Genomic DNA, 27,977 nt, shown 5'->3' with positions numbered 1-27,977 from the left:
ATGGTGCTGTTGTGCCTATATGGAGGATTCTCACCATCTTTTCTTTCCTTTGCAGATGTTTGTGAGGCTTTAAATGTGACAGTCTCTCCTGGACCAACAGTGCAATACTCCGAGGGGGATAATGCTACCCTTTACTGCCACATTTCTCAAAAGAGAAAGACAGACAATTTGCTGGCTGTGCGGTGGGTCTTCGCTGCATCACCTACCCAGGAGCATCTGATGATCAAAATGACAAAGTTTGGGTCTGTCCAGTATTATGGAAATTATACTCATCATTTTCATAAGCAAAGACTTCATCTTCTCAAAGAGAAACATGGAACTATGTACAAATTCCTTATTTTAAGCCTCCAGCAAACAGATCAAGGACATTATATATGCAAAGTCCAAGAAATTGGCAAACACAGAAATAAGTGGACAGCATGGTCAAATGGTACAGCAGCTACTGAAATAAGAGGTGAGAGACTATTGATTTCAAGTCTATAATTTCTTCTTGTTCTGTGATCCCTTTTTTTTTCTTGGAAGTTCATCTGTACGACATTTGAACTTAGATTATTTTTAAGTGTAATCTGTGGATAGGAGAAGAAAACCTAGTACTCAGCTTATGTGTTTTGCCCTTCTCTTGGTGTTTCTCTTACTCTTAGTTCTAGTCTAGCAGCAGCTGGTAAGTAGCACTTTTAGTACCACTTCAGTACTATTGTTTACACCACTTGCAGCCAGAAAGCAGAGCTAGAAAAGCAATGGCCATCCTGCTGGTATTGAACTCTGGATAAAATGGCCAGCAACAAGTGGCAGATGTGAACCAAGTTGAAAACAAGCCATCTCTTTAGGATGGATTAGCTCAAATCTTATGCCACCATACTCACACTTTCAGAGATGGGTGAAGTTGGATTTTGAGAGCAGACTCCTTTGGAGAGGTGGTTTTGCTCAGCAGCTGTGCCATCAGTGCTAGCTGGCAAACTAGCCCCCTACTTGTGTCTTTATAAACAGAAAATTTGATTTCCCACAGGGACAGCCCTAAAGATAATGCCAGAAAGCAGTATAGAGTGTTTTCTCATTGTTCCTAAATGCCTATAGTGAAACATATGGATTTGTCAGAAGTTCTTGGAAAGGGAATGGCATGCTCCAAGTAAGTGGCAGCAGAAGAAAAAGCAATATAAAATATTGTCACACCACCTGTTGTACCCCTCCTCCCAAAGAGACACTCCACAGCTTTCATAGCTTCTCAGACTATTGCTGATTGTAACACTGAAACTGCTCATTGGTTTTCATAGCCAAAGTATGGAGCTTCAGATCAATGCAGTTGTTGAAAAGAAGGAAATCCATCATTTTTCAGTCTAGTCCTTAAATAATATTTTTCCCCTGATTTCTAGTATGAGTCATGAATATATAATCAGAATAGGGATTTGAGACTTGTGACTTCATCATTTTCACAGTCTGCTCAGCTCTATTACTTCACTTGAAATGAACCAAAGCAGAGCAGGAGACCTGAGACAAGGGAGGAAGGCTGGTCAACCTGTAGAGAGTTGTAGACACCCTATGGGGATCTGAGGCAAACACCACAACCACCCTGGCCCCCCAAAAGCATATTTATTCTAACTCTAAATCCAGATTAAAGATACCAGAAGATAGATGAAATATTGCATATCTTTAAATGTCATAGCAACTGTTTTACCACTTAAAGCCTCTTGACTGGAAAAAAAGGACCACCTTTGCTAGCATTTGGCTAATGCACCCTGAGTGTACAGAACTTGCTGCACTTGAGAGGGAAGGTAACTCTTCTGAGCAGTGATAAAAGCTTCCAGTTTTCCCAACAGTAACACTTGGGCTTTTCAAGGAAATTTTATTCCAAACACATTTTGTATTTTATATTATGATCAGTTACACTTTTTATTGCAAAGGGATTTACTTATATTACAGTTAGACCCAGGATGCAACAAAAGGAGCAATACAAATTGCCTGAAGCATTTGGATACTTAAGTTGTACTGCTTGTGCTTTATCAAATAAGGTAGCAGTGTTCCACCACATCACAGTTGCTGTGTTGCCTAACATTTTGTTCCAGTAATGTGTCTGCAGTTATGCCCAATTCAAAATAGTATCTTTATGCTAAAGCACCAGGCAAATTTCTTAAAATTTTGCACATCAAGCAGAGCAGAAATAGCACGGTCTATTTTTTTTTTTATTATTTATTCACACAGGAAGAGGAGGTTACTGTGCAAGACACAAATTTCCAGAGAGAAAAGAAAAGGACAATTCTCTTTCTTCAAAATGCAACTTGCTCTTGAAGCAACCTGGATCTGTAGTATCTACTGCTATTAATTTATATTTAGATTTTGTTATTTGCTAGCAAGTTTGCACGTGTAAATTTGCATAGGCCGTTAAGAAGTTGCAAATACATTTTGTTGCAACACATAAATTTGCACAAATACACATACTGGACTTACAGAAAAACAATTGAGTTACACGCTATAGTTCCTTACTGTGTAATGATGACAGTCTAATTTTAGCTACATATCTGGCTTCTACTTTAGAGGCAAAGTACATTTCTTTGGAAAAGAAGCCTTGTTGTGGAGATGGAGTCCTTACAGTCTTCTGTTCCTGCACTCATGTCAACTACAGCAACTTTGTAGTGTTTTCAGAAGGTCCACCTGAAATTTAAACTGTTGTAGTTTGCCCCTTTCATCGTGAATACAAGACATCAGATAGCATCTACAAGAAGGCTACTGTTAAACCTTGTTAGTAAAACCAAGAGAAATCCAAGTGCCAGTGTTGCCAAGAAGTGTCTCCTAATCCAGCCTGCAGTGTCTTCTGTCTAAGATAAAGTCAACCTTTTTCCCTTCCCCCATCTTCTCATTAAAGGCATCTGCTCCTTTCCTGGGCTTGTGTGGTCAATGTCAGCCTAAAACCAAGTTAGCAGTCTTATTTACAGTAGAGAATACACCAAAACACCAATTTATCACAGACCAAAAAAAAACAAAATTCTTCTACTCCCTTCCTATCAGAAAACTCTAATCCATATCTCAGAACAATATGCAGCACCCCAGAAACATCATTTACAATCATGTAATCCCTCAAGAGACTGCATGTCTCTTAGAGTAATACATGTTCCAAATGGTTTACAGTCCAAGCGAAGAGACTACTTGTAGGAAGACAAATACAGAAAATTAGGCAGTCCAACTATAGTCATACTGGCATGGACAACAAAAAAGTAGATGATCACAACAATCTGTCTTGTTGGGAAGTTTATGTATCAGAATTTGCCACAGAAGAGAGTCTGAGTTCTTCAGTATTAGTTGCATGTGGCATTTTCTAATGGTAAAAATGTTGCAAGATACAGGAATGCAAGATTATTTTTTTCCCCAAAATGAACAAAAGCCCTTTTTTCCAGGGAAGTTATTCTGAAATACTTGCCAGAAATCTACACATGTGATGCTTTCATGTAACAAATGAGTAATTTGTTAAAACATCCAGGATGAGCTTCCCATCACAACTGAATAGAAGATTTCATTAGTCCTGAAAGTTGTATATCCATTGATCTAGCCCCACTCTTCACATCCCTGCAGGGCTCTCTGTAATGAATTCCTTTCCAGTAAGATACTTGTTCTCTAATGATTTGCCACATGAAGCTCTCTTGGAGGTTCAGACCTCACTGGCAATCTGGAGGACATTACCAGGCTCACATTTCATTGCAATGATTGCTAGAGGAAGAAAAATCATGGAATTGGCATAAGTGACATCATCTAATCTGATGTCATAAAAAATATCAGCATGCATAAACAAGCTGGCTGAGGAGAGCAGAAAGGGTTTGGAACAATGTTTCAGCAGTCAGAGCATTTGGATGCTGGTGCTAGCCTGTACAGCTGTTATGATATTGACAGTCACCCATCCTCCTCCTGAACAGAGGGGACAGTTCTGTGCAGCTGAAGTGTTTCATCAAAAGGCAGTTAGATGAAGAAAGATCTTGGGGCACTGAAGTCTAAGGCAGAATACATTTACTTCAAGAGGTTCTAACTTTTTATGCCACACATTTTTCAGTTTTTGTTGTGTCTTCTTTGGTTTTTTTCAGTGATTTCAGCAAAAACTTCTGATCATCCCACTTTCAAGAAAAACCATGAAGCCTGGAAGTTTTTTGAAGGTAAAGATACATCTAACTGCTTCTGGTTCTATACTCGATGTCAGTTTATTCCAATGCTACAGGACACCTAAAGTGCCCCAAATCAGGACCAATTTTGCTATTTCCTGTGCAAACCCAGGCCTTGCCTGAGAAACCATCCCACAAAGTACAAGGGGTGCTGGACAAAAGAGAATGGAAGCGTCCAGCTTCAGTTTCTTGTATATCTGTTATGGCCAATGGGAAGATAAGCACTGGGAATGTGTTACAACACCTGAATGAAAGCCATAAAGGGAACCTAAGGCTGTAGATTGAAAAAGAAAAAAAAAATACAAAAGTTAAAAGCCAGTGCTGCCAGCAAAAGAAGCAATTGCAGCCTTTCTTCCTTCTTCCCCAGCCACTCAACACTCTCCCCACTGTCACTTTTCTTGCTTCATTGTTTGTGTGTTTGTTTTTCCCTTTTGTTACAAAAGAAAAAAGTACAGCTGTTTGAACTGGGAAATAACCCAACTGAAGTCCTTTTGGGTTTTGAGATGTTGCTCAAAAAAACCCCAAAACCCAAACCAGTCCTTTGTTAGCTCCTGAAAGCCACAACTCATAAGTGTAACTACACCTATTTGCATTTATGGAGACTTCAACCAAATTTTAAACCGAGCAGGATATTACAGGAAAGCTTCAAGAGGGTTAAACTACTTCTGAGCAGTTACCCAAAATCTTTTGGGCCAGAGCCTGTTTGGATCTTGCAGACATAACTTTTTTCTGGCCTATCACCATGGAGCATCAGCTGCAACACTGACTATCATCTGTGCTTGGTTTTCAGATCTGTACGTGTATGCAGTGTTTGTGTGTTCCATAGGAATCATCAGTGTCCTCCTTTTTACACTTGTCATTCTCTGTCAGTCACTTCTGAACAGGAGGAGATCCACAGGTGAGTGAAATGCCATTCCTGATGACTGCAAAGACCTTGCCAAAAAGGGGGGCATGGGGAGGGGAGAAGAGAATTAAGAGAATGCAGAGGAAGCAGGAAAAATAAATATTGCCTTGCCTTTATTGTAATTTTAAATAAAATTGGTAGGAAAAAAAAATTCTATCAGCCAAACATGAACAAAGGAATTTTCCTCCCCTTTAATAGACATTTCACTTCAAATTTGCTTCAGACTTTTCAAAAATCTTTCGCCTTTGCACAAACATAAGTTGGTTGTTGGAACTTCTTTCAGAGGAGACCACATGCTGTATCACTAAGTTGCATTCTGACCAGAAGCTAAAATCTTGCATGAGTCACGTTTCTCCAAACATGTAGGGTGGTTTCAAAGCAATCTTACTCTGTTCTGTTTTATTCTCCTTTCCTGAGTAGCTGTCAATATTCTTGGGAATTTGAAGGGTTTTATTAGCACTCTCTCACTTACTGTATTTTTTGAAACTGAAGCATCATTTCAACATTCAAATCTGTCTTTTCATAATAATATTTCAAGATCAAGGGTTACTGTTTCATTCTTCTCTGCCTCAGATAGGGTTTCTCAAAGAGGCTACATCTGAATCAAAGCAGTGTTTTTGTAAACAGATGTGCTACTTCAGATCTGTGGAGTAACCAGTGCAGGCTCTACTTTCATTTCATTTATTTGGAGACCTCACACAAGCTGCAAGGATGAGATACCAGCAGACTTAGCAGCCACCATGTCAGAGGAGAGTGTAAGGACCACCTCTGAAGAGAAGCTTTCAGGAGGAGTTTGGTCAGTGCCTTGCCTTGTTAATGACAGGAGAGAATCATGACTTTGCTGCCTCTGCAGCCTACACAGATCCCACGAAGGAATGAGTGACTCAGATACACACGTGAGAAGACATGTAAGCCAAAAATAGATGTATAGAGAAGCCCTTGCCTGACCACAAACACATTTCAGGCTGTGGCTCCATCTTCCTAGTAGTGCACTTAGAGTAACTCTGATTCTGACTTAACCCAACAACTCTGCTTGCCAAGAGGAAGGAGCAAGATTGATGTTATTCTTCCTACCCTGTAAAGTGATGACAAAGGTTCTGTGCCAAGGGAGTACCCACACTTAAGTATGTTGGTCATGGTGAGTCACCCTGAAGCCACAAGCACTAGACTGATGTATCCCAGTTTTTCTTGGGCAGACGTTGGGTTAGAATTTGCTTGGTTTTGTCAATTTACTGCTGTGACCATATAAGCAACTTGGAGGAAAGGTCTATTTACATTGAACCAACACCAGCTAAATATTGAAATAATATACAATATAGAATAAGGATATACAAAGGAGAAAAAGTAGGTTCTTCTGAGCTGCTAAAACCTTTCTTCGCTACCCAAATATCTGAATATTTGCATGCTCAAAAGCATGTCAGCACTGTACATGAGCATCCCCTTACTCCCAGAGGGTCAGGCCTACTGTTCTCCTGTACATTTAAAAAAGGCCTGGCAGGTAGATGGAAGCAGTGCCTTCACTGGCTTAAACATGGCCTCTGTGTTAGTCCCAGCTCTCGGTGCTCTCAGCTCCCCTTTCCTTAGGACCAAAACAGGGAGCTGTATAGCTCCCTTGGAATGGGAGAATTTAGCTAAGTTCAAATATGAAAACTTTCCCGTAGAGAGGGGCATAGTCACGTGAGTGCCCTGTTGTCTGGTTTTTGTGGTCCTTTAAAGAACAGAGAAGAAGGGAGTGGCATGTCTAGGTTGCATTCAACTTGACATCATGACCCAGGGATGCACCCTCTCATCCTTCTGAGATGGAAATTGGCAGTAGATTGACCAGAAGAGACAGAGTCTGTCCTTTAAGAGAGGCATAGAAGCCACAAAGCCACAAAAGAGCATCTTAATAACCCTGGCTCCTAAAAGGCTGCAGTGGGGGCAGCTGCCCTTGCTCAGGACTACTGACTCAAAGGAATAGGAAGTAGAAGGATTTACGCAGCTCACACACACAGCTGTCAGAGACAGGATAGTGGCTGGACTGGACCTCTGATCTGATCCCAGGAGGCGATCCTTTATGCCTATGGTCACAATCTGACTTACATTAGGAACAGCAGTGGCTCCTGTGGGTGAATGGTTTATTTCAGGCTTCTGGAAATAAATACAGGCACCACAAGGGAAATAAAAGTCTTCAAAGTAAAATTACTGGCCTGCTGTGCTTTTCCTTAGCAAGCTGTCTTTTGGCTGGGCTGACCACTGGAATGTGTGTTGCCCGGCATTTCCACAGCAGATTTTTGGTGTTTCATACATTCCCCTCTCCCAAGACTAGCTATGTCTTAGAGTCAGACTGCATTTTAAAGCACAACATAATGTATGGTGACGATCAGGAGCTCTCCCAGTGTAACAACCTGGCAACTCCACAGTCTCAGCAACACAGGTCTGTCTGCAGTGCCCATTTGAAATTCCTAAACTATGTTGGTGTGAAGCCACATTTTCTTTCTTTTTTTCTTTTCTTTAACAGTGAAGCATTACCTGGTGAAATGCCCCCAGAACAGGTAGGAGATTACACATCTCTTTACTATAAACCAAGGTACCAGTTCTGGATTTGTTTTGCTCTGTATGCTGAAGAATAGGATTAATGTTTTCAAAATGCTTATGGGAACATAAAGAGTCCCAGGTCCCTGACTCATGAATGTGCCTGCTATGCAGGAAAAGGGAGATCTAACTGGGCTAGCTGAAAGTCTTGCAGGTGCTGCAGTGACAAGCCCCTCCTTGATGCTTTCTGAAGAAGCCTGCTTTCATCCCTTGTAGGTTTCTAGGGTTTCCCAGCACCTCACAGGATGGTAATGTCTTAAACCATCCATGCACATAGAACAAATCACAATGTTACCCCATGATGCCCACACCCAGGAATGAAGTGGGGGTTCAAAAGCAAATTTTCAAGGCCCACAGTCTGTTCGCAGCTGAAGACTCCAAGTGATGGGAAGAATTCTACTGCTGCTGCATTCCTTTAAATACCATTGGCTGCCAAAAGTTTTTGATGGTGTGGCTATACAACTGATTTCCATTGTATGATTTTCCTGATATGCATATTGGACTGGAACTGCAGTAAAAATATATGACAAACATTTTACAAACAAAAAGGATGAAAGAGATATGTCTCATAACAACACAGAGGCACAGCTGTTTCCCAGTTTTCAGTGACAGAAACCATGTGTTTCTAGCCTTACAGTTTAAATCCAATACGTCTTGGTATCACATACTGTTTCTCATCGTATCTTTAGACACTACAGGATTCAATGCCAAGTATAGCACACCCTAGATCCTCCAGTAGTGTGATTTTTAGTGCATTCTCATGGGATTATCACAGTATCCAATCTAACTGGCACTCAGATGGAAGTGAAATCAAAACAAAGCCACACAGGGTTCAGGAGAGGTGAGTACAAACCGAAACTTTCATGTTACTCATGGACAGATCTTTGTTCTGTGACCTTGGCCAGCCATTGCACCACCCAAAAATTCAGAGAGACAGCTCAGCAGTTTTCATTTTTTCCTGGATGTTTTCTCTTTTCCCCTTCTTTATTAGCTGCTGGGACAAAGTTGGAATTACAAAAAACAAACAAACAAGAAAGAATGGGGAGGGGGAGGAAATCTAAGTAGATTGGTAGAGAACACAAAAAGAGAAGAAAAATGAGACCCAACTGAAAAAATGGAGCATGGCAGTCAGATAAAAACTCATACTACAAAATCTGGTTCTCTGGGAACAGATGATGTAGCAGTGATACTGCTGCAAGCACTAACTTAAGAGGCTGAATAGAGGGGAGAAAACAAGCCCATGTGATTTCTTCACCATAAAACAGAATCTCAAGAAATGAAAGAAGTGCATGACTCTATATGGATAAAAACACAGTTTTCATGTATTTCGGTGTGAAATCTTTGATCACACAAATGCATGGCTAAAAGTGCATTGACTTGGGGGCTTTAAAATGAAATAGCTATGAAAGTGTTACCAGTATGTACTAGTTTGAAAACAAACCAGTGGGAGGCACCAAGTCAGAATAACAATTTAATGGAAATTAAAGAAAGAGAAAAAAAGTAAAAGAAAACACTGGTTCAAACTGACAGAGTCAAGGTACAACCTGACACCCTGTTAGGCAGGGTGGTGGTAGCAGTCTGGTAGAATGGTGGCTGCAGTCCTCTGAAGCGGTGATCCTGTAGTAAAAGAGTCTGCTCTTCCTCAGAAAGTCCAATGGTGGCTGTGTAGCTCCTGTCCCCTGGAAATCCAGTGGAAAGGTTGTCTCTGGTGTTCAGAGTCCCAGATTATATCCACGATGGGATGCTTGGTTCCTCCCTCTGGGTGGAGCATCTCACAATGGCGTAATGAGTCATGAGGCCAAGTGTTGATTAGGCTCATTAACAGAAGATAGTCCGGAGGGAGTTATCTCTGAGTCAGGGGCAGGACAATGATGGGCAATTAACAGAAAGATAGTCTGGGGGGAGGAGGCAAGGAAAGTCAGGGTAGGGGTAGCAGTCCGATAAAATGGTGGCTTCAGTCCTCCTGAAGTGATGGATGTGGTTCTGTCAAAGCAGTGACCCGGTAGAAAGGGTCTGCTCTTCCTCAGAAGGTCCTGTGGTGGTTGTGTAGCTCCTGTCCTCTGGGAATCCAGAGGAAAGGTGTCTGTGGTGTTCAGAATCTCAGATTGTATCCAGGATGGAATGCTCGGTTCCTCCCTCTGGGTGGAGCATCTCACAATGGGGCAATGAGTCATGAGGCCAGGCGTTGATGGGCTCATTAACAGAAGATAGTCCAGAGGGAGTTATCTCTGAGTCAGGTGGCAGGACAATGATGGGCCATTAACAGCAAGACAGTCTGGGGGGAGGAGGCAAGGAAACACTGCCCCACCTGATTTCAACAGCTCATGAGGATGGTAATAGAATACACTGCAAACCAGGACACAGTATCATAATTGTTATGTTTCACACTTGGTACCATTTATTTTCCACTCTCTCCTCAAAACACAAACCATTAATTCCTTTGAACTCGTTGCTCTTCACCTGCAAATTCCTTGTCTTGGAACTTAATTCAACACATATAGACCCAAAACCTACTGTCTAAATATCCATTAGGCCAAACTGTTTAACTAATTTGCATGAGGTTCTTGCCATTTAAAATTACTACTGTGCAAAATTCAGCCTTGATTAGAGAAGCTCAACTCCAGTTCCCTTAGTGATATTTCAAATACAGAGTAGAATCCAGTTTCAAAATTACATTAATAGTCTGATGTCTAAGAAATGTCTGCATTCGCACTGCAGTAATACCTAAGCATCTTAAAATATTTATGTCTTGATGTCAGAATTATGTTTTTACTTTTAATTGGGATCTAAAGCACAGTGGGCTACGTGAATTGTCCCAGGTCTCACAAAATGGCCATGGTAGAAAAGAAAATTAAGTCCAGATTTCCTGAGTATAACAAAGCAGATGTTTAGGTTTTGGTTTGCTATTTGACCAATAACAAATTAAGGGGAAAAAAAAAGAGTTGACCAAAACCCATTTCCTTACCACATTTTTAAAATAACCACCTAAATAAAATAGTACAGTTATTTTTAGTTTTCCAAACCACCTAATTCCATTTTCTGATGTTTTCTTTTCTTTAAATACCCTTCTTCTTATTATTTTCCTTGTTATTGGATCATTTTGTCAGTTTTCAGATCCAGAAACCCCTAGGAGGCAAAGCTTTGAAAACAGGAACATTTTTTTCTGTCTTTTATATTTGTGTTGGCCTGAACTCTCCAGTCCTTCAGTGACTGTTCTTCTGGAGATAAGTAATTGGAGGTAAATAAAGTGTTCGCCTCAGAAAGCTGTCCATCTTGACACCTTGGTTCCACAGTGCCAATCTCACATCACAGGAGCAAATTCTGCCACACAGAACCAGAACCAAGAACCCAACTATCCCTGGCACCTTTTCACACAGCTCCCCTATCTGAAAAATATCCAACTCCCAGTTCACTCAAGTGAATTTTTTGTCACCCCTATGCAGACCTTTGACAAGAGAAAATAGCTGACTTAGGTGACAACAGGCAAAGTTCCACATCCTAGGGTCTAATAAGAGTAGCAAAGCCAAAATTCTAGTAGCTTCCCAGGTCTTGCAACAGGCATGACCTCCAGGGAGATTGCTGCCCTGGTTCCATGATTATTGCACACCTTCCACAGGTTACTTCCCCAAACCCCTGGTTTTTTATTGCTCTCTAAAAACTCATTAGATCCTTCAAGAAATGCACAACGTGACACCATTGAAACAGAAGCCAGGAGGCTGAAGAAGGAACTGGAGATAAAAAACTAACTTTCCTTTTAGACATAGAACAAGACAAGCTCACAAAGAGGCAGTGTTTCAGAGCCAAGGAGTCTTCTCTGAGCCTCCTTGTGTGGTTTGAGGAGCTCAGTTCTAAGACAGCAAGTATAGTTATTGTATCTCCCAGAATCAGTTAACCCTGTGTGGCCCTGGCATTTAAAAGAAACCTTCAAGTCACAAATACATTTCTTTGTAGCTTCACTTTTTCAGTGGCAAAGCAGGAATAATAACTAATGCAATGAATTGACACTAAGCCTTTTCATATATTGCACTTAAAGAATTTATATCGGAACAACAGCATCTTTAAGCTACACATCTGCCTTAATGACCTGGGATTACTAAACCCAAAAACATTAAAAAAAATCATTCTCATCTCCTTTTTGGTAGTCTTTCTTCTTGGCAGTTTGCTGTTTGTACAAAGAAGCCAGGTAGAGCAGTTTTATTTTCTGCTGGTTTTAAACCATTTTGTCTTGATTTTAGTATAGAAACAAATGGTTGTTGTGGGATAGGTTCGTAGCAGAGCAGGCAGACTTTGAAATTGTTTCAGTGCAACCCTCTGTTTACATAACTGATGTGATTTATTCATAATTCATGAACATATTTTACTTTTTAAACGCTTTTTACAAAGTTTGGCAGCAATCTATGTTTTTGACTGAGTACATGAAACGGAACTCAGAAAAATCAGCAAACCAAAGTATTTTTGTAATCTACACAAGTGTAAATCCAGAGAGTGATTTTACCAATGGTAGTGACAGTCATTTGGATTTACAACTGTGTAAAATGGTAATGTCTGTAATTTTGTTGTTCTTGTGTGGGCAATAGCTGACACAACTTTTGTTAAATCTTTGGCCCAGTCTGAATATTTTATTCTATTAATATAAAGAGAATGTTTCATTATGCAAAAGAATCTGGAGATGAACAAGAGATTGGGTCAAAGGATTTAAAATTCAATGAAATAAGTGTTGTCAGTGTTGTGACTGTGGAGACCCTGGTTGTATTCCATGGTGTGGTGGAACTCCCAGCACAGAAGAGAGAGGTCCCCACAACCATACTGCCCTAGTCTACCCCAGGGTGAGCCCAGGGGCAGATGCAGCTGAGCAATGGCTGCTTACCAAGTCACCTCCATCACCATAGTCATCATAACTAAATGGTTTACCTTCTCCTCCCACCCCAGCTGTAAGTCAAGATTCCTTTCATCACCACTTAAGCCAGTACAATTTTATTCCCCTTTAGTTGCAGGCAGGGAGCCCCTGCACAGTCAGTTACCCTGCACAGCTCAGCTGACCCGCGGTGACAATCGCTGCCACCTGATTGTGCATCCAAGCCCCGAATATTCAAAGCAGGATTTTTGATCTCAGGCTTTGGGAGATGATAAGGGTAAAGCGTCCAGCCTTAGAGGATGTTAAACTCCAATAGTCCAAACACAGAAACTCTTGGATAGGAGTCTGTTTACAGTATAACTTGTACTCTTCCCTCATAGCACCTTTTCAGCACAAATATACTGGAGAATGCCCGAGTTAGAGATTGGGGCACAGTTTCTCCTGTTATATTCCCTGAGCACACTGGCCCCCTTGACGAAGCCAGCTTTTGCTAGCGGGTTTGTGAGCTGCCTGAAGACATGCTACATGCTCTCCTGGCCCCTCAGCCAGTCTTAGCCCAGAATCTGCATTGAAGCTTTTGCTTTTCCATACACTTCCCATGGGAGCTTATGCAAGTCACATAACCTGTCTGTGTCTCTAGCCCTTGAGGGCAGGCAGGCAGAAGTTCACCCTGGGTGCATCAGTGGGGTCATACATGCTTCTAAGGAATAGGTGCTATGAAATGGGTCTTGTTTAAACCTGACAGTTTGCATTTTCTATACCAGGATGAGTGAGACTCTGAGTTTCTCAGCCATACTATATGGCTGAACAAATGCAAAACCCAGAGCATTTCCAACCACCGTAAGAGGTTTTTCATTATATACCCTAATAACAATCCAGGTTGTTGGGCATGAACTCTCACAAGTAGAAGGTGATGTGTTTGCATGAACTCACACTGACAAACTGTCTTTCCCTCTATTGCCTCCATTTTCCCCTCACTTTTGGGCCTGTGCTTTGCAGCTCCGGGGAGACAGTTACCAGTGTGACGAGCATGTCTCCTCTACAGCCTAAGAAGGTAAAGAAAAAGAAAGAGAAAGAGAAACTGGAGCAGCCACCAGCCATCCCAGCAAAAGGTATGAATACAGAGACACAGAGGTATTTCAAATCCTGAGCACAACCATGGAGGGACAGCAGAGTGTGGGACGTCAGGAATCTTTCACTTTGCCACTGTCTCTGCCTCTGCCTGTTCTTGCTCCCATCTGTGGGGGAAGAAATCGCCTCTGCCTGCTGCTGGGACAGACTTTCACCTCCCTGCAGCTTTAGCCATTCTGAGATGCTACTCAATGAGACCAAGCAGGAGGTCTCAGCTCACACTAACCAGAGGAGAGACAGGAACCTCTGCAGCAATATTCACCCTGCTCAAAGAGAAGATTAAAGTCAGGCAAGTTGAAATTATTTGTTGGGGGTATTCTGAGGGAAGCCAACACATTGCACTCTTTAAAATTGCTGGTGTACTTGGGAAGTCAAGCAAACTGGGCAGATAAAGACCAGCCTCTTGGGGACTTCGTTTTCCAAGAGGATTTGCAACTCCAGGGTCGGTCTCACAAACTCTTGGGTGTACTTTCTGAGCAACACTGCCAGTGCTAAGCCAGTGGGAGAGAGGAGGGAAAGGACCTGAAGATTTACTGTGGTTTAGGTAACAAATGATCAGTTCTCTGGGGGTATTCTTGCTCTAGTGTTTGCACACAAACAGCATGTCTTGCATATCAGATTCTTTAATCTTATGAATTTTTCTAATTCATAAGCATTATGGTTCCTTGTAAAATACCTGAAATATGTTTAAACTCATGTATAAGTACATGCATCTGCTCCTAATTTGCTATTAATATGTAATTTATAAATTGCTAATACATATGCTAAAAATGACAGTGAATGATAATAATATGAAATGATCCCTTAATATTTATTTTTGTAGCTCCAATTGCCAATAATTTCCCTAAGCCCAAGCTCTTGAAACCTCAAAGAAAATTGATCCTGGTGAGTAATTTTCTGTGACATAATTTTCTGCATATTCTTCTGTCTCAATACAAATGCTGAAATGTTGCCAGAACTCTAGGTTCAGATACTGTAAATCGCCTTAAAAAATCATACAGGTCCTTTTTTTTTTTAAGTAATACTTTTTCAAGTGATGAATTATCTTGGTTCTTTTCATTTTGAGCATAATGTTACACTGGATTATGTCTTCCAGCTTTCTAACAGTTGTCATGTCTACAAACTTGGCCTGTTCTTAAATGAAACCTGCTATTCCTTCTCACATGCTTCTGGCAGCTGGTGTTTTGGAAAAAAATACCAATTATTGACAAAATCATAACTGTACTGGTCACAATTCTTTTGAGACTTCAAATCAGAAATGGGGAGGCTTATTCTGCACTACACTGCTGTAAGTCAGAAATGCCTTGAATTGCAGGAATAAGATGTATATATGTAGCTCATACTAAGGAAAAAGCCCTTCATATAAAAGTTTCTCTTGGGTATGAGTTTCCGATTGAAAAATACCCCTGCAGATACATGCAAGACAAATCAGATAGACAGTGAGATGTTTCTCTGCTTTTGTAACAAAGCAGGGCCTGGACAAGACATCCAGCAGTAATAGAGTGACACAGTTTTATACCAACTCACTTCAGATGCCTATAGCTGCAGTGCTCTGCTATGGTCCCTGTGTAGTCAGTAGAAAGAGAGATGAATTAAAGTAGGAACCTGATGCTCCTAGTAATTCAGACTACTCCTCTGAATTGCCTTTTGGGAATCCTTTCTCCCTTCTCTGGCAATAGAGAGATCACAGAGAGACCAACTTTCTATATTAGGTGAAGATGGGTACCTAAAATTACGCCACTGGAATAACCCAAATGCCATGTGATGGTTTCACTTTCAGATGAGGGTTAGAATTGAGAACCTTCCTACCAACTGTCAGTAAATAACCTCTACATTTTACAACCCTGGATACCTGGGCATAATGCCAGGCGACTTGAGAACAGTTCAGCTAATATCTTGGGCAATTTTTCTGCCTGGATATGGTGCTCATCATTCCTCTGCTGGTCCTGCAGGGATTGCCCCTTGGCCAGACTCTGCTCGTACAGGTCAGGCTTCAGTAGAGGAAGAGGCAGAGTTTTAAAACTCCGTGAAAAAGGCCTTATGTCAACATAGGTAATTGTGGCCAAAGCTCTGCTAAGAAGACAAAGACACAGATGAGAGCCTTTGGCACCAGGGCTGACAGGCACCCTTTGCCGTGCCCACGGTGTAAACCCCAGCGCCCGGGCACATCAGTAATCAGGCAGTCTCAGCTCTCTTATGAAAAGCTCTCACCAGTTAAAGCACTCAGACTCTTCCTGCAGGTCAATAAAGCACATTGACACAGGCTAAACTTGAAGTAAATCTGTTTCCAGATGCTTTTTCTTTCTGGAATAATTCCAAGGATAGCCCTTAAATAGCTGTTGGCTCTTCCCTTCCTGCTACAAAACACCAGTCAAGGTCCAAACACTTTGGAGGTTGAGCAGGAGTAAAGCCTTTTCAAACAATGAAATCAGCTTTGTCTCCCCTAGCACAACTGAGGATCCACACGCTGCATGCAGACAGCAGACTCTGTTTTAATGCCTTGCTGTTGGACTTTGGCAGCAGTTTCTGTATGTTGCTCTCTTCCCTTTCATATTTCACTTCAGAGTGCACCTGGAGAAACATAGCCCACAGAAAAGACACAATCTATGGACATGAGTTAGTTTTAAGTCAAAAAGTGATCCAACAAATATAAACAGACCTAGCAATAAAGTGCATTGAGGGACAAAATAAACTAAACCGAAGTAAATCTATAAGGCATATTCAGAAGCTGAGCAGGGCACTTGTCAGAGCAGTTTGCCAATTCTGTTCCTCTTGCCTCCTTTTACAGCACAGTTGTCTATGCTTTTGTATTCTCAGGGGGAAAAAAATCCATACTTTCTGCTTTTAAATTACTTCTTTTCAGTGAGGAAAATTAAACTAACTGAAGTAAAAGAAGTTTAAAGAAAGATAAAAAATGTAGAAAATACAGAGAAAAAGACATATCATATACATCTAAATGAAACTTTAAAAAAAAATTTTCAGCAAACTTGTCTCCCCATTTTAATTCTCAAAAATTTCTCAGATTTTAAATTTTCAGTGTGCTTTGGGGCAAAAGAAATTAATATCATCATCCTGCCAAATCTCTGCAGGATAAAATAACTTCCTTTCCAGCTATAATTATTGCACAGCTGGTGTCTACACTAGGTCTTTTTTCACTGATGGCACACACTTACTAGGCAATCACTACTGCAAAGACAGACACATATCACTGAGTTTCTGGACTACTTCTGCAGCTTCCCTGTGCAACTCAGGGAAGGGACTGTATTGGGGCACCAGGAGAATATTCTAGAAAACCTAAGCTAACAAGCTAGAGTATAAGGGAACATTACAAAATAATTCCAGTGTTTTGGGAAATTTTTTTGTAATAGCCTAAATACCAGCAAAATTATTTCCAGAGGACATATGCTTTTGGTTTCTTGAAAGATGTTTATAATAAGCTAGAGAATTTCTTTTGTTGTTAACGTGCTAGAGTGGGTTGCAGTATAATTTTACAAGAACACAATAACCTGGATAAAATATGGACATAATCTCAATGAAAATTAAAAAAAAAAAAAAGAGAGAGAGAAAGTCTAATACCATGTTCAATTGCGCAGTGTTGAGTAAAGCCTTTTAAATACTCTGCTTAAGTCATATTGCTTTTGCTTTAGCCAGAATAACGATTCTATGCTCCCCCTGTTGCAAAAATATTCCCCATCAGTGTCATTCTCTATTAGCATCAACGAGAAATGTGTGCAGATCAAAGGAAATAGAGATGCTGAAATGCAAAAAGGGATGTTTTTTATAGCATGCAAGAAGCGCAGAGAGTCATTACGAAGAAGAAAATTCTGGGGGCCCACAAACTCTTCTCTCTAAGGGCTGTTCTGCTCTAGCCTTAAGTACTTAGCCCGTTGAGTTGGTAGAGATAAATCTTCTACTTCCTCAACCAAATTTTCTGGTAAGCCTTTCATTGCCTCCTAGAGACTAGCTGTCATAGCCCTAGAGTGTCAGTTATAGAACATCATCTAAATGAAAAGGCTTTAGTGTCTTTTCATGAAGGTTTGAACCATCAATCTTAGGAGCTCCTGTGTGATTCACTACAACCAATGGAAAGGATGTGACTTCAGGTTAGATCAAACCTTGAAATCTTTACTTATACAAAATTTTTTTTTACTTCATCGTTTTCACACCAAATTGTAAGGGGAGGAATACCTGCCCAGATAAGACAGGCTATAGGGAATCCTCTGATTCTGCCACTGACATTTGCACTCTGCTACATCATATAACCATCACACTTTGAAATCAGGTGAATATCTCCTGTATTACAAATGATCCCCTTGGGCTTAGTTCTCCAAACACATCCATGGAAAGCTCACAGTACACAAGAGCTGGCTTCTGCTGTTCCTACACTGACTAACCTCTTACATAAACTCTTTATTGAATGTAGTGTATCTGGCTTCTGTTGTTCCCCACCACAGTGTACATGTTGTTCCTGTGTGACTTCTGGGCAGAGTGATTTCAGTGACCATAGCGCTGAGCTATTTAAGAGAAGCATCCTTCTACCTTCAGCTCCCACAGTGTAGACAGCATTGTTTATTTCAGCATGGATTGGATCACCAGTGGCTCAGTGCTACATGATTACTGAGATCTGCTTTTGATGATGATGATGATGATGTAAAAGTTACTTGAGAACCAGGAAGGGATTATGGTTATCCAAGGCTGAGGGAAATTTCTAGAAGTCAGTATTTCACACAATTAGTAGGATTCCTCAGTAGTCTTAACTGTAGGTACCATTGGCCCTTTCCTTGAGAAAGAAAATGGAAGTGGAATACATCTGCTCAGTAATTTGTGAATTCTGAATCTGGGAGCAATCAGGTCTTCCCTTCTACTGGATGACTTTAAATTAAAAGCTGTGCCACCTTCTGTTAGAAGAGTTGCTTCCTCCACATGTAATAATGGGTGACAATTTAAGCTCCCAATTTATTAAGGCATTATTGATCTCCACAGACTTCAAGTAAGACCATACATATAATACACAAAGCAGTGGTGAATGGTTTTACCCTAGACTCCCTGTTATTCTTTAATATTTCTATTCAGTCCTCATAATTCCTCTCTCTGCAAGATGAATAATCCTTTCTTTTTTTCAGTGTCTCCATAGGATATGAGATGTCCATAGGACATGAATATCATTTGCACATTCAGGTTGACACTCAGAACTCAACGTACTCAAAACTACTGAGTTATGCTTGCTTCCTGATTCAGATCACAGGTTGCTATCTTTATGCCCAGGAAGGAATGATTTGTATAAATATGTAAAATTTCTTGTTGGATCTGTGTTGAGACTTGTGTATTTACAAATTCCCACAGTAGATGATTTTTGTGTGATGACACATTTGGAGTAATAGAAGTGTCACCAGTGAAGTGAAAACTTTTAATTACTTCCTTGGCTTTTTTTGAATGATAAGAAATCAGCTTGATTTCCAGCAATGTTGGTTTAGAATCTAGGAATAACTGCAACTGTAAAAGCAATAGAGCATTAGCAAAGGGGAGGATGCTCTTCCCCCAAAACTCATTCAATGGGACTTAAATCATCTTTGTCCCTGACTTTGTAATCATAACTTCTGTGGGATGCAATAACAAAATTTAGATGCAATGGTTTTTTTTTGTTCACAAATTGTTGTAGATATTGTTCTCAGGGAGTATAGGCATTTTATTCTATAGGAAGTAAAAAAATAGATATCTTAATGTGAAAAAGCCTGTCCTTTTTAACTGATAATGCCACTAAAAGTCATAATTCCTACTCTCCATATTTTCCAATGTCATATTTATTAGCTTTGGCATTGAATGTCTCTCTTGATATTTCATCTTACTGGCCAGTAGATGGATTTCTAGAGGAAAGCCCATTTTGCAGATCTAGCTTCAGAACTTCTGCAAAAGTAATTTCTGAAACTCCTCTGTTCCAGGGGAATCTCTGGCTTTCTGCCTGCAGTCAAGTCACTGACATTGGTAAACACTTGAAGCTCTTAAAAAAAGAACAAAAAACTCCTTCTGACTTCTGAGTTATGGTACTATCTTAATGAGGAAATCATCCCACTGAAGTTCATAGGGCTTGACCATTAAGTGTATCTGTGGCCCTCAGGAACACTACTGATTTCAGACCACATAGTATAAAGGGAGGGGTCTTCCTGTGTATATTTAAAAATAGGACTGTCAAAGGTTAATCCTTTTCTCTCTGAAGCTACAGTGAGTTTTGTCCTGCCTGACCCCACTGCCAGCATGTGCTCTCTCCCATGTCCTGGTGGCCCAGACAAGTGAGTTGCAAACTCATCCACCAAATCATCTTGGATCTTTGGATCCACCAGATCATGCTGGATCTTTGCTTCAGCACATCCTCACTTTCACCTCCATCACTGACTCTCCAGTGATGGCCAAGCTGGCAGCCACATCCCATCGCATCCCATCCCCTCCATGGCTTCAAAAACCAGATGCTTTGAAAAGGAGATATGCTGAGGAGATGATGGGCTACTTAAGCTGCACTCAGCTTTTAAGCCCTTTCCCTTAAGCTGCACTCAGCATGCAGTTTTCACCCTTCTGGACATGGATACAGAGACAGCCAACAATCTCTTCCTGTGGTAACACAGCCCAACCAGTTGGCCTGGGGAGTCCTGTCTAGACAGTTTCTGATGGAGTGTGCTCAGGCAGTGACACTGGATGCTCCTGAGCTGTGCCATCTGGACAGTATCTGAGCTTTTCTTTGGAGCTTTTTACTGACTGTGACTACAAAACAGGATGTTTCTCAAACGTTAAAGGAAAAAGGCCAAAGAGTCAAGTTTGGCTTTTGCAAGAGAAAGGGAGAGAAAATAAATGGTAGTTCCAGAATGTGCTTGCTGGGAACAACTCCTTCATGGCACTGGGGCAAGGCTGCTTTCTTGGTGCTGTGGAGTAACCTGGCCAGAAGTGCAGTTCCTAGAGACTGGGTCAAACAAACTTTAGCAGCACCTCTTGACTCTTTACCTTTCCCATTTGCACTTCCTGCAGCATTCCTGGGCACCACATGTCCACCCAACAGCATGGCATGGCTGGGCCACGGGTGGCAATTTGCCATGCACTGGCAATCACACCAGCAAACATCTGCAGAATTGGCAGGGTTTTATCCTTGCTGACCTAATCCACTCATCCATGAGTGCAGACCATGGCAGTGAGGGTGGAGTTCCATTTTCAAGTGTTACTGCAGGAAACCGGAGTTACTAAAAATACTGTGAAGCTCTGACAGGAATTTCATAGAATCATAGAATGGCTTTAGAAGGGACCTTAAGGATCATCTAGTTCCAACCCCACCACCATGTGCACAATTTGGGATATATGCTTGTTGAATCCAGAAAACTCAGTGCTGAAAATTTAATTTCATCTATAGGAGTTTATTTTCCCTTGTGTAAAATTCTTTCTGTATCATATCTCAAACAAAAACTACATCACATGTGATTATATAGGCACTGAATTCAAAGGCGAATGTCTGCAGCAATAGTCTCTAAAATATTTAAGACTGAAATGAACTGCGAAGTCAGGCCTTTTCTGCTTATTTTTGATAGTAAACTAAAAATTCACATTCAGTTTGTCATCTTCATAACACGTGTGGTCATGGAACAGTGAGACTGCAGCAATCTCTATGTGCAAGTTGGCATCAGTTGTTTTTGCAGAGAAGTTGAATTTATGAGGTTATTATTTGCTTGTTTTCTTCATACCTAATTACAAATTTGGATAAGAGTAGTCTTAGTTAAAGCTTCAAGAACTTTCCCGTCTGACAGTGCTCAGAGTAAACATTCTTGAGGCTGCCAAGAAACAAATTAGCTAAGCCTAGTAAGAGAAAAATTGACATTCCTGGTAATTATGACATAAAATTCAGAATAATTTTGATTGAAACCCAACACTTCTATTTAATTTCTAACACATTTATATACTAGACAAACCCAATAAAAACAAAACTATATATACACGTACTTTAGTTTCTTTTACATATTCACATGATAGACCTTGCAGATTGTTTAATAAGAGAAACGTTCCTATAAGTGAATTCTTTTGAATAGTTGCCCATGGGAAGCTCTGTGACCGGAATAAACTAAAATTAAACTGGAAGAAATCTGGAAGAGGAATAATTTTGCATTTGCCAGAAGATACACTGGAAAATCATAACTCTTCCTAATTTATATTTTGGCAAAGTATATGTTCCCAAGATGAGAAAACAGACATACAAGATAAATGCTGTATCTAGGAATGCCACACTGGAATAGATCCTACTTGAAGAAATAATTTCAATATTATTTTAGAACAATGATGAAATTTTTTAGAAAAGGATGTTGTAGCCCTAGAAATCCCAATGACCTCCTAGATGAAGCACCAGGACAGAAAGAGAGGGGTGAATGGCCAGTCAATTGTTGTCTCTTCTTCTTCTGTCCTACCTTCTGTCCCACCTACAACATCAGTTATTAAAGTCACACGATTGTTCCAGAAAGGAAGTGGTGGCACGGGTCCAGGTTAACACTGCCAAAACAATATCCAATCCTAATGAGAGATGAAATCGTAAGAATTAGGTTGGTTTTTTTTTTCCTGTCTGCTCAAAAAAAGTTGGTTTTGGACAAACAAACCAACAAAATTAAATTAAACGTGGTTGATAAATGAAGTGCAGAAGAGTGTATGGAATAAAAACCTGGCTACCACAGGTAACTTGAAGTAGTGTTGGCTCCCATACACTATTATTACACATCCTTTGCTGAAAACTGTATACCTTTCACAATTTTGAACCTCCTGTGTGTTTCCTCATATTTTCAATCAAATTATTACATACTAGAAATATGCATAAGGGAAATTATTCTACACATTTTATGGTGTGCTGTTGCTTGTAGCAGTAATTGAAGTACCTTTTCCACTTATGAAAGTACTAATTTTATTTGGTTTTATTGCTTTTCTAGATGCAATTATTTATTTAGTGTGTTTTGGCTTTATTAAATTATGTTTACTATAGGAACATCATAAAAATGTATGAAAGCAACACATCAGCCACTACTGCCCAATGACTTGTTTTGGGGAATCTAGTGTTATTTTTCATATCCAAACATAATAGAATAAGGTAAGACTAAAGAGATAATCTACACTGGAAAACAATGCAATTTTGAGATAATATAATAAAACACCTGGACAATATGATTTCATAAATCTTACTTCTAAAATTTACATGAGCTGGGCGTTGGGGTGGTTATTTTAGGACATGTGGCATTTTCTAAATGGAAACATAACATGAAATATGATTAAACAATAAAGGGGAAAACATATACAGATTTAGCTTGCCCTGAACAACTGATTCCTACAGAACAATGAAAATATTTCTGCCTCAACAGATGTTCTGCATCAGACTTAGGAAATGTAGTGCTTTACTGTGGCAGTGACCAATATCTTTTCTTGAAAAGTTTTATCAGATTCATTTTTAGGAGGCTTTTCACATGCAGTGTATCATTATGCATTGAAGGTCTGATGTGACACTGAAGCTGTCAGCAAAATTCCCCATACCTTCAAACAGAGGCTCAATATACTATCTTACTTTGAGAATAAAATATATAGCATTTGTTGGTGTTATTGTGGTGTCCACCCTCAATGTAACTCCTGTGTTTAGCTTCTGTACTACATAACTGAATAGACAGGCACATAGAGTTTTGAAATCTCAAAAGGCATCTTTAACTTAACATAAAAGCAAAAAACAACTGAAGTGCCTAGAAAGTGATACTAATTCTAATACTTTCAGGACAGAAAGAAAAGGGCAATATAAAAATGCATCACAGCAGTTGACCAAGAGTTTTTTCTAAGTCTTTAAGTCAGGGCCAGGATGGAGAGATGTCTTTCTAAACATTGTGGTTCAGTTCAATCCTAATACATTAACAAAGAAAATATGTGTGTGATTTTATTTCTGTTACAGTCAAGATCTGTCTGGATCCACAGTAATTCCTTTTGTCATTACGCCAGAGAATTCAATGAAAGCACGACATTTTCTGTGTTGTCAACAGCAGAGCATTTGATAGTGAATGAGGACCAGAAGTCGAGATCAAATAGGACTACGGATGGAAGTGGGGAGGGAGGGAAGACTGCGTGAACAGTGACATGCAAAGGTGCCAGTCCTGCAGGCAATACCATGCAAAGGGCTTGGACTCACATTGCACAGATCAATTGACTTCAGTGACACCACTTGCAGCAGCAGCTGCACAAAGTATTTGAGGATTTGATCTGCAGAGAAGAAATAGGATCAAATTAATGCTGGAAAAGTGTAAACTTTTTCACCCTGATGGAAACAACCTGAAATGAAATGCTGAGTGTGAGCAACTGTCATGAGAGGATTCCAGAGCAGTGCAAAGAACAGGAAGCAGGGGAGCACAGGGACTGATTTCAGAGGGTATTAGATGCTTATCTTTTTAGGCAGAAGACAATACAATAATTATTCAAACACATTTCAAGGAAACAGGAATCATTTGTGTTAAATCAGAAATAAATAAGCAATAAATAAAATGTGAAACTTTGGCCTTGGCAACTATATACAATTTCTTCCTAACATTTAAGTACTGTGTGGAAAATCTTGGTTTATGAACTTTGAGCCAGTTTTAAGTTTACAACTGCCAAAGCTTTTTGTAGTCTGAGAGATGCAACCTTTTCACAGCTGCTTCTTGTGACTGCAGAAATTCACATGGCTGAAACGTTTTGGGTTTTTTAATTGTCCTCTGCACTTCAACTTGAGGACACCAGTTACTCAGGTAGAACAAGTACTCAAGAAGATAAAGAACAAATTATCCAGTTCTTCACTTGCATATGACCACAGAGCTTCACCCTTCTTCAGGGAGTACAGACCTCAGTCTTCTACAGATTAACTGAAATCCATTTCAAATACTGAGGGTCTCACATACAATTCCACAGCAACTCTTTTGTTTGTTGGTACATTTTCTGGGTGAATTAGACATGAACAACCCACTCCCAACTGTGAGCAAAACACACACAGGAGCACAAGACAAGATTTTCCTCCTCTAAGCCACCTGAGTCTGGATGAAGTCCCCAATAGCAGAAGGCAGCTTCTGCCACCCACAAAAAAATTTCTTCAGTAAATTTTATTGACCATCTCCCTTAGCTACATTTTATAGTTATAAGTCAAACTCAATCACTGTAATATAGCAGGCAGTTTTGGTGGTATTGCCTTTTTTCTAAACTCTGAACTCATCTGTAGCTTGGCAAAAGTGGTGAAATTCCAGTGGAATGGCAGTAATTCTATCCAGTTTTTTCTGCCTTCTGTGTATTTTTAACATTTTTTGGTTCTGTTAAGAAATATAATGAGAGGCTCTGTGAGTGGCTGTGATTAGAGATGTAACTGGTCCAAGGTTTACAGCTGGAAAGCAAATCTGGCATATATCTTTCAAATTGTGAAATCTGCAATAAATAAAATTGGGAAATTTACTATTAAGGAGGCTGAACATTTTGCTAACACACATCTTTCAAGTCTCCAATATTTGAATTGTCAAAATGTTCAGTGTTTGTGAAATTAGAAGCAAACCCGAAAATCCTACTTATTCCTGTTTCCTATTTTTGATACTATTTTTATTTCATCTTCTAAGAACTAACCCTAATGCAGAGTAAACGGATTAAACACGTAGTAGAATTACAATGGGGGGGAGAAGAGCTATAGCCAATTTTATAAAATATCTACATTCAGTGGTAATGACATTATAACTAATTTGTTGGCTCTGTCTTTCAGCCAAAAATCACAGAGGAGAATTTAACATATGCTGAACTTGAACTGATGAAGCCGATTCAGGAAGCCAAAGGCATTCCCAGCATGACGGTCTATGCACAGATACTCTTTGAGGAGAACAAGCTGTAACAGTTCATGCCTGTATAAATGTCCTTTGTCTGTGTTCTATTTAAATCTTGCTGTGCTGTTTATTTATAGAAATCATACAAATATCCTTATTTTTTTATTTCCATTCATGCACTTCTTTTTTCTATGAAACTTTTAAACACAATGTAGTTGAAAGTAATCATAGAAAAAGCAGCTGGTCAGCAAGTGACGTCCCAGAGATACCCTTTGTAGTGTTCTATACCCCTGTTGGAAATGGACTGAAGTTCCACCTGGGGCATTTCTAACACTAGACATTATTCCTTCTTTAATGTTAATGTGATGAGTCCAGCTGCAAACATCAATATCTTAGCAAGCCTTAGGAGGGCTGGTTGTAGGATCCATGCCCAGCAACCTGCTCCTGAAGGAAAAGACCACTGACCAGGAAAATGGCCACTTTAATGCATTTTGTCCCACCAGAAAAATATTAACCCAGTAAAGCTGAGACTTTTTTCTACAGCAAAGGAAAAGCTAAAGTTACTTTTTCTGCTTTTTTTCCTCTTCTCCAGAAATAGTTAAAAACGTTTGTGTTCTATGTTTTCAAACTCCCTTTCTAAATGACACTGTCTTTAAAAAACTTTTATTACTTTTAGTAAGGTGTTTGAAATAAAATATTTCAAAATAATCTGAAAGAAACATTTATAGATAAACCCCAATGATTTAAGGAAGAATATTCATAGCTTGGAAACATCTCCCAGGATCTGATTTTTTAAAATTCTGATTAGGAATAGGAAAAACTGAGAGAACCAGGACACTGCTTTTGGTCTTGGTTTAGTTTGGTGTTTCCAAACCTGCGAAAGTTTCTTCCTGTAGCCTGCACTGCTGAGCTGCTGATCTAGAGGAAAAAATTACACAGCTTCTCCTTCCGTATGGAACAGACTCTGTAATGCCCTGCTGACTTTGGAGTTATTTCTTTGGAAAGACCAGGGCTTAGGAGATAGGGAAATGAGCCTAATGTGAGGATACAAAATAACATTCCTCTTTCTTTACCTCTTGATAACTGAGAAGGCATTCTCCCTTTTCCTTTGACACGCATTGATGGGAAATGAGCTATTCTGTGCCATCCTGGGCATTTCAGTCATGAAGAATAGCTGGACTGCTGTTTTCAAGCTCATGTATCTTCAATGTCTAAATTTCCCCAAAGCTCAGGGAGAGTTTGATACCCAACATCTTTCAGCTCTTGGGAAGCTTTAGCCCTTGAGTAACTGTGCAGTCCATGGAGATGGAAAAGCATGGGCTCTTTAGGTCACCATTGGGTCATGGAGATCTGATACTTGGTGTGTGCCAGGTCTTCTCCAGGTCTGTGAGGGAGCCCCATGACAGGCTGCTCATTCACCAGTATTTAATGTGGATTTTGGAGTAGCACTTGCAGGCCTTGAGTTCTGGAGTCACACCTAAGATGGTCCAAGTTGGTTCTTCCTTTACAGGTCACAGCCTTTTAGTGATAGAACAACTTCTCATGAGGGTTCAGAGCACAGCTGGGAATCATCACAGGAGCACTCATGCCCTTGTTCCTGTTCCTGCATGGGAGTGCAGGAGAGGAGGGCAGGGGGGACAATTCAAGCATGGGGACATGCAACCAGGGGACAGAGCACATCACTGCCTTTTGGAGGGTTTCACCAGAATAAGTGAGTCTGTATAAACTGCTTTTCAACTTTTTTGAACAGTGGTAGAGATTAGGCGGCACACATAATCTGTTACTGTCTAGCCAGGATCTGTAAATATAAAATGCAGTCACCTGCTTCCACATTAGATAAAAATTTATTCTATAAAAAGAACTTAAGAAAAGCTTATCAGGTTGACCATTATGTGCAGTACTAATTTTAATTCTATTTCTTCATCAGAACAGTTGTTGCCAAACTAAGGTCAGCTTTTATCGGTTTATAATGCTAGGAATTATTTGCATTTTTAGTGTTTGCATTTGTGAGCTGTCAGAAAAGATGTTTGTTTCACCTTTGCATTATCCCAGGAGTTAATCACCCACCAAAAGGGCATGGTACTTTTTCCTTGTTCTCTGATCAGGTGTTGGACTTTCAGTGACAACAGCAATCAACTCATTGACCAAAACCAAACTGGTGCTAAGGAGTGATTCAACATTCAGGGATCAATTTTGGAACAGCCAGTTTAACTGATTATTCAGAGAGGACACCTGTTATGCAGACAGCTGTTCAAGAAGCCTTAGAAAAATATAGACATTATTAGTTGTTACTTTGGAATTAAAGATAAAATCCTAACACATTAATTATTTGACCACTTAGATGTGAAAACTTTCAAGTTTGGTGACAAACATTCCTTTTGCATACAACTGGCCATTGTGCCCATTGTTCCGAAGAATCCTCTACTGTATATTTATGCCCAGCATGTTAATGAATACCATTCTTTATGTATTAATATCCTATATATTCTTGTGTATGTTTGATATCTAATTGCCCAAAATAATAGTTAATTGAACTGAATAAATTACCTTTTTTTGTAAGA

The 27,977-nt window shown here is 39.9% G+C and overlaps 1 protein-coding gene across 1 annotated transcript; it reads left to right on the top strand.

The window, feature by feature from the left end:
• On the top strand, positions 1 to 27,977 carry VSTM4 (V-set and transmembrane domain containing 4). The gene is made up of 7 exons (XM_017725855.1): positions 1 to 454; positions 4,065 to 4,133; positions 4,930 to 5,037; positions 7,544 to 7,577; positions 13,472 to 13,584; positions 14,427 to 14,488; positions 25,359 to 27,977. Exons 1-7 carry the CDS (start codon positions 1 to 3, stop codon positions 25,482 to 25,484), a joined length of 966 nt encoding a protein of 321 aa, XP_017581344.1. The 3' UTR covers positions 25,485 to 27,977.

This window comes from Corvus brachyrhynchos, unplaced genomic scaffold (genome assembly GCF_000691975.1).
Source record: "Corvus brachyrhynchos isolate BGI_N302 unplaced genomic scaffold, ASM69197v1 scaffold61, whole genome shotgun sequence".
NCBI classification, from domain to species: domain Eukaryota; kingdom Metazoa; phylum Chordata; class Aves; order Passeriformes; family Corvidae; genus Corvus; species Corvus brachyrhynchos.
The sequence above is the reverse complement of the archived record's forward strand: the minus strand, read 5'-3'. Positions and strand labels throughout refer to the sequence as shown.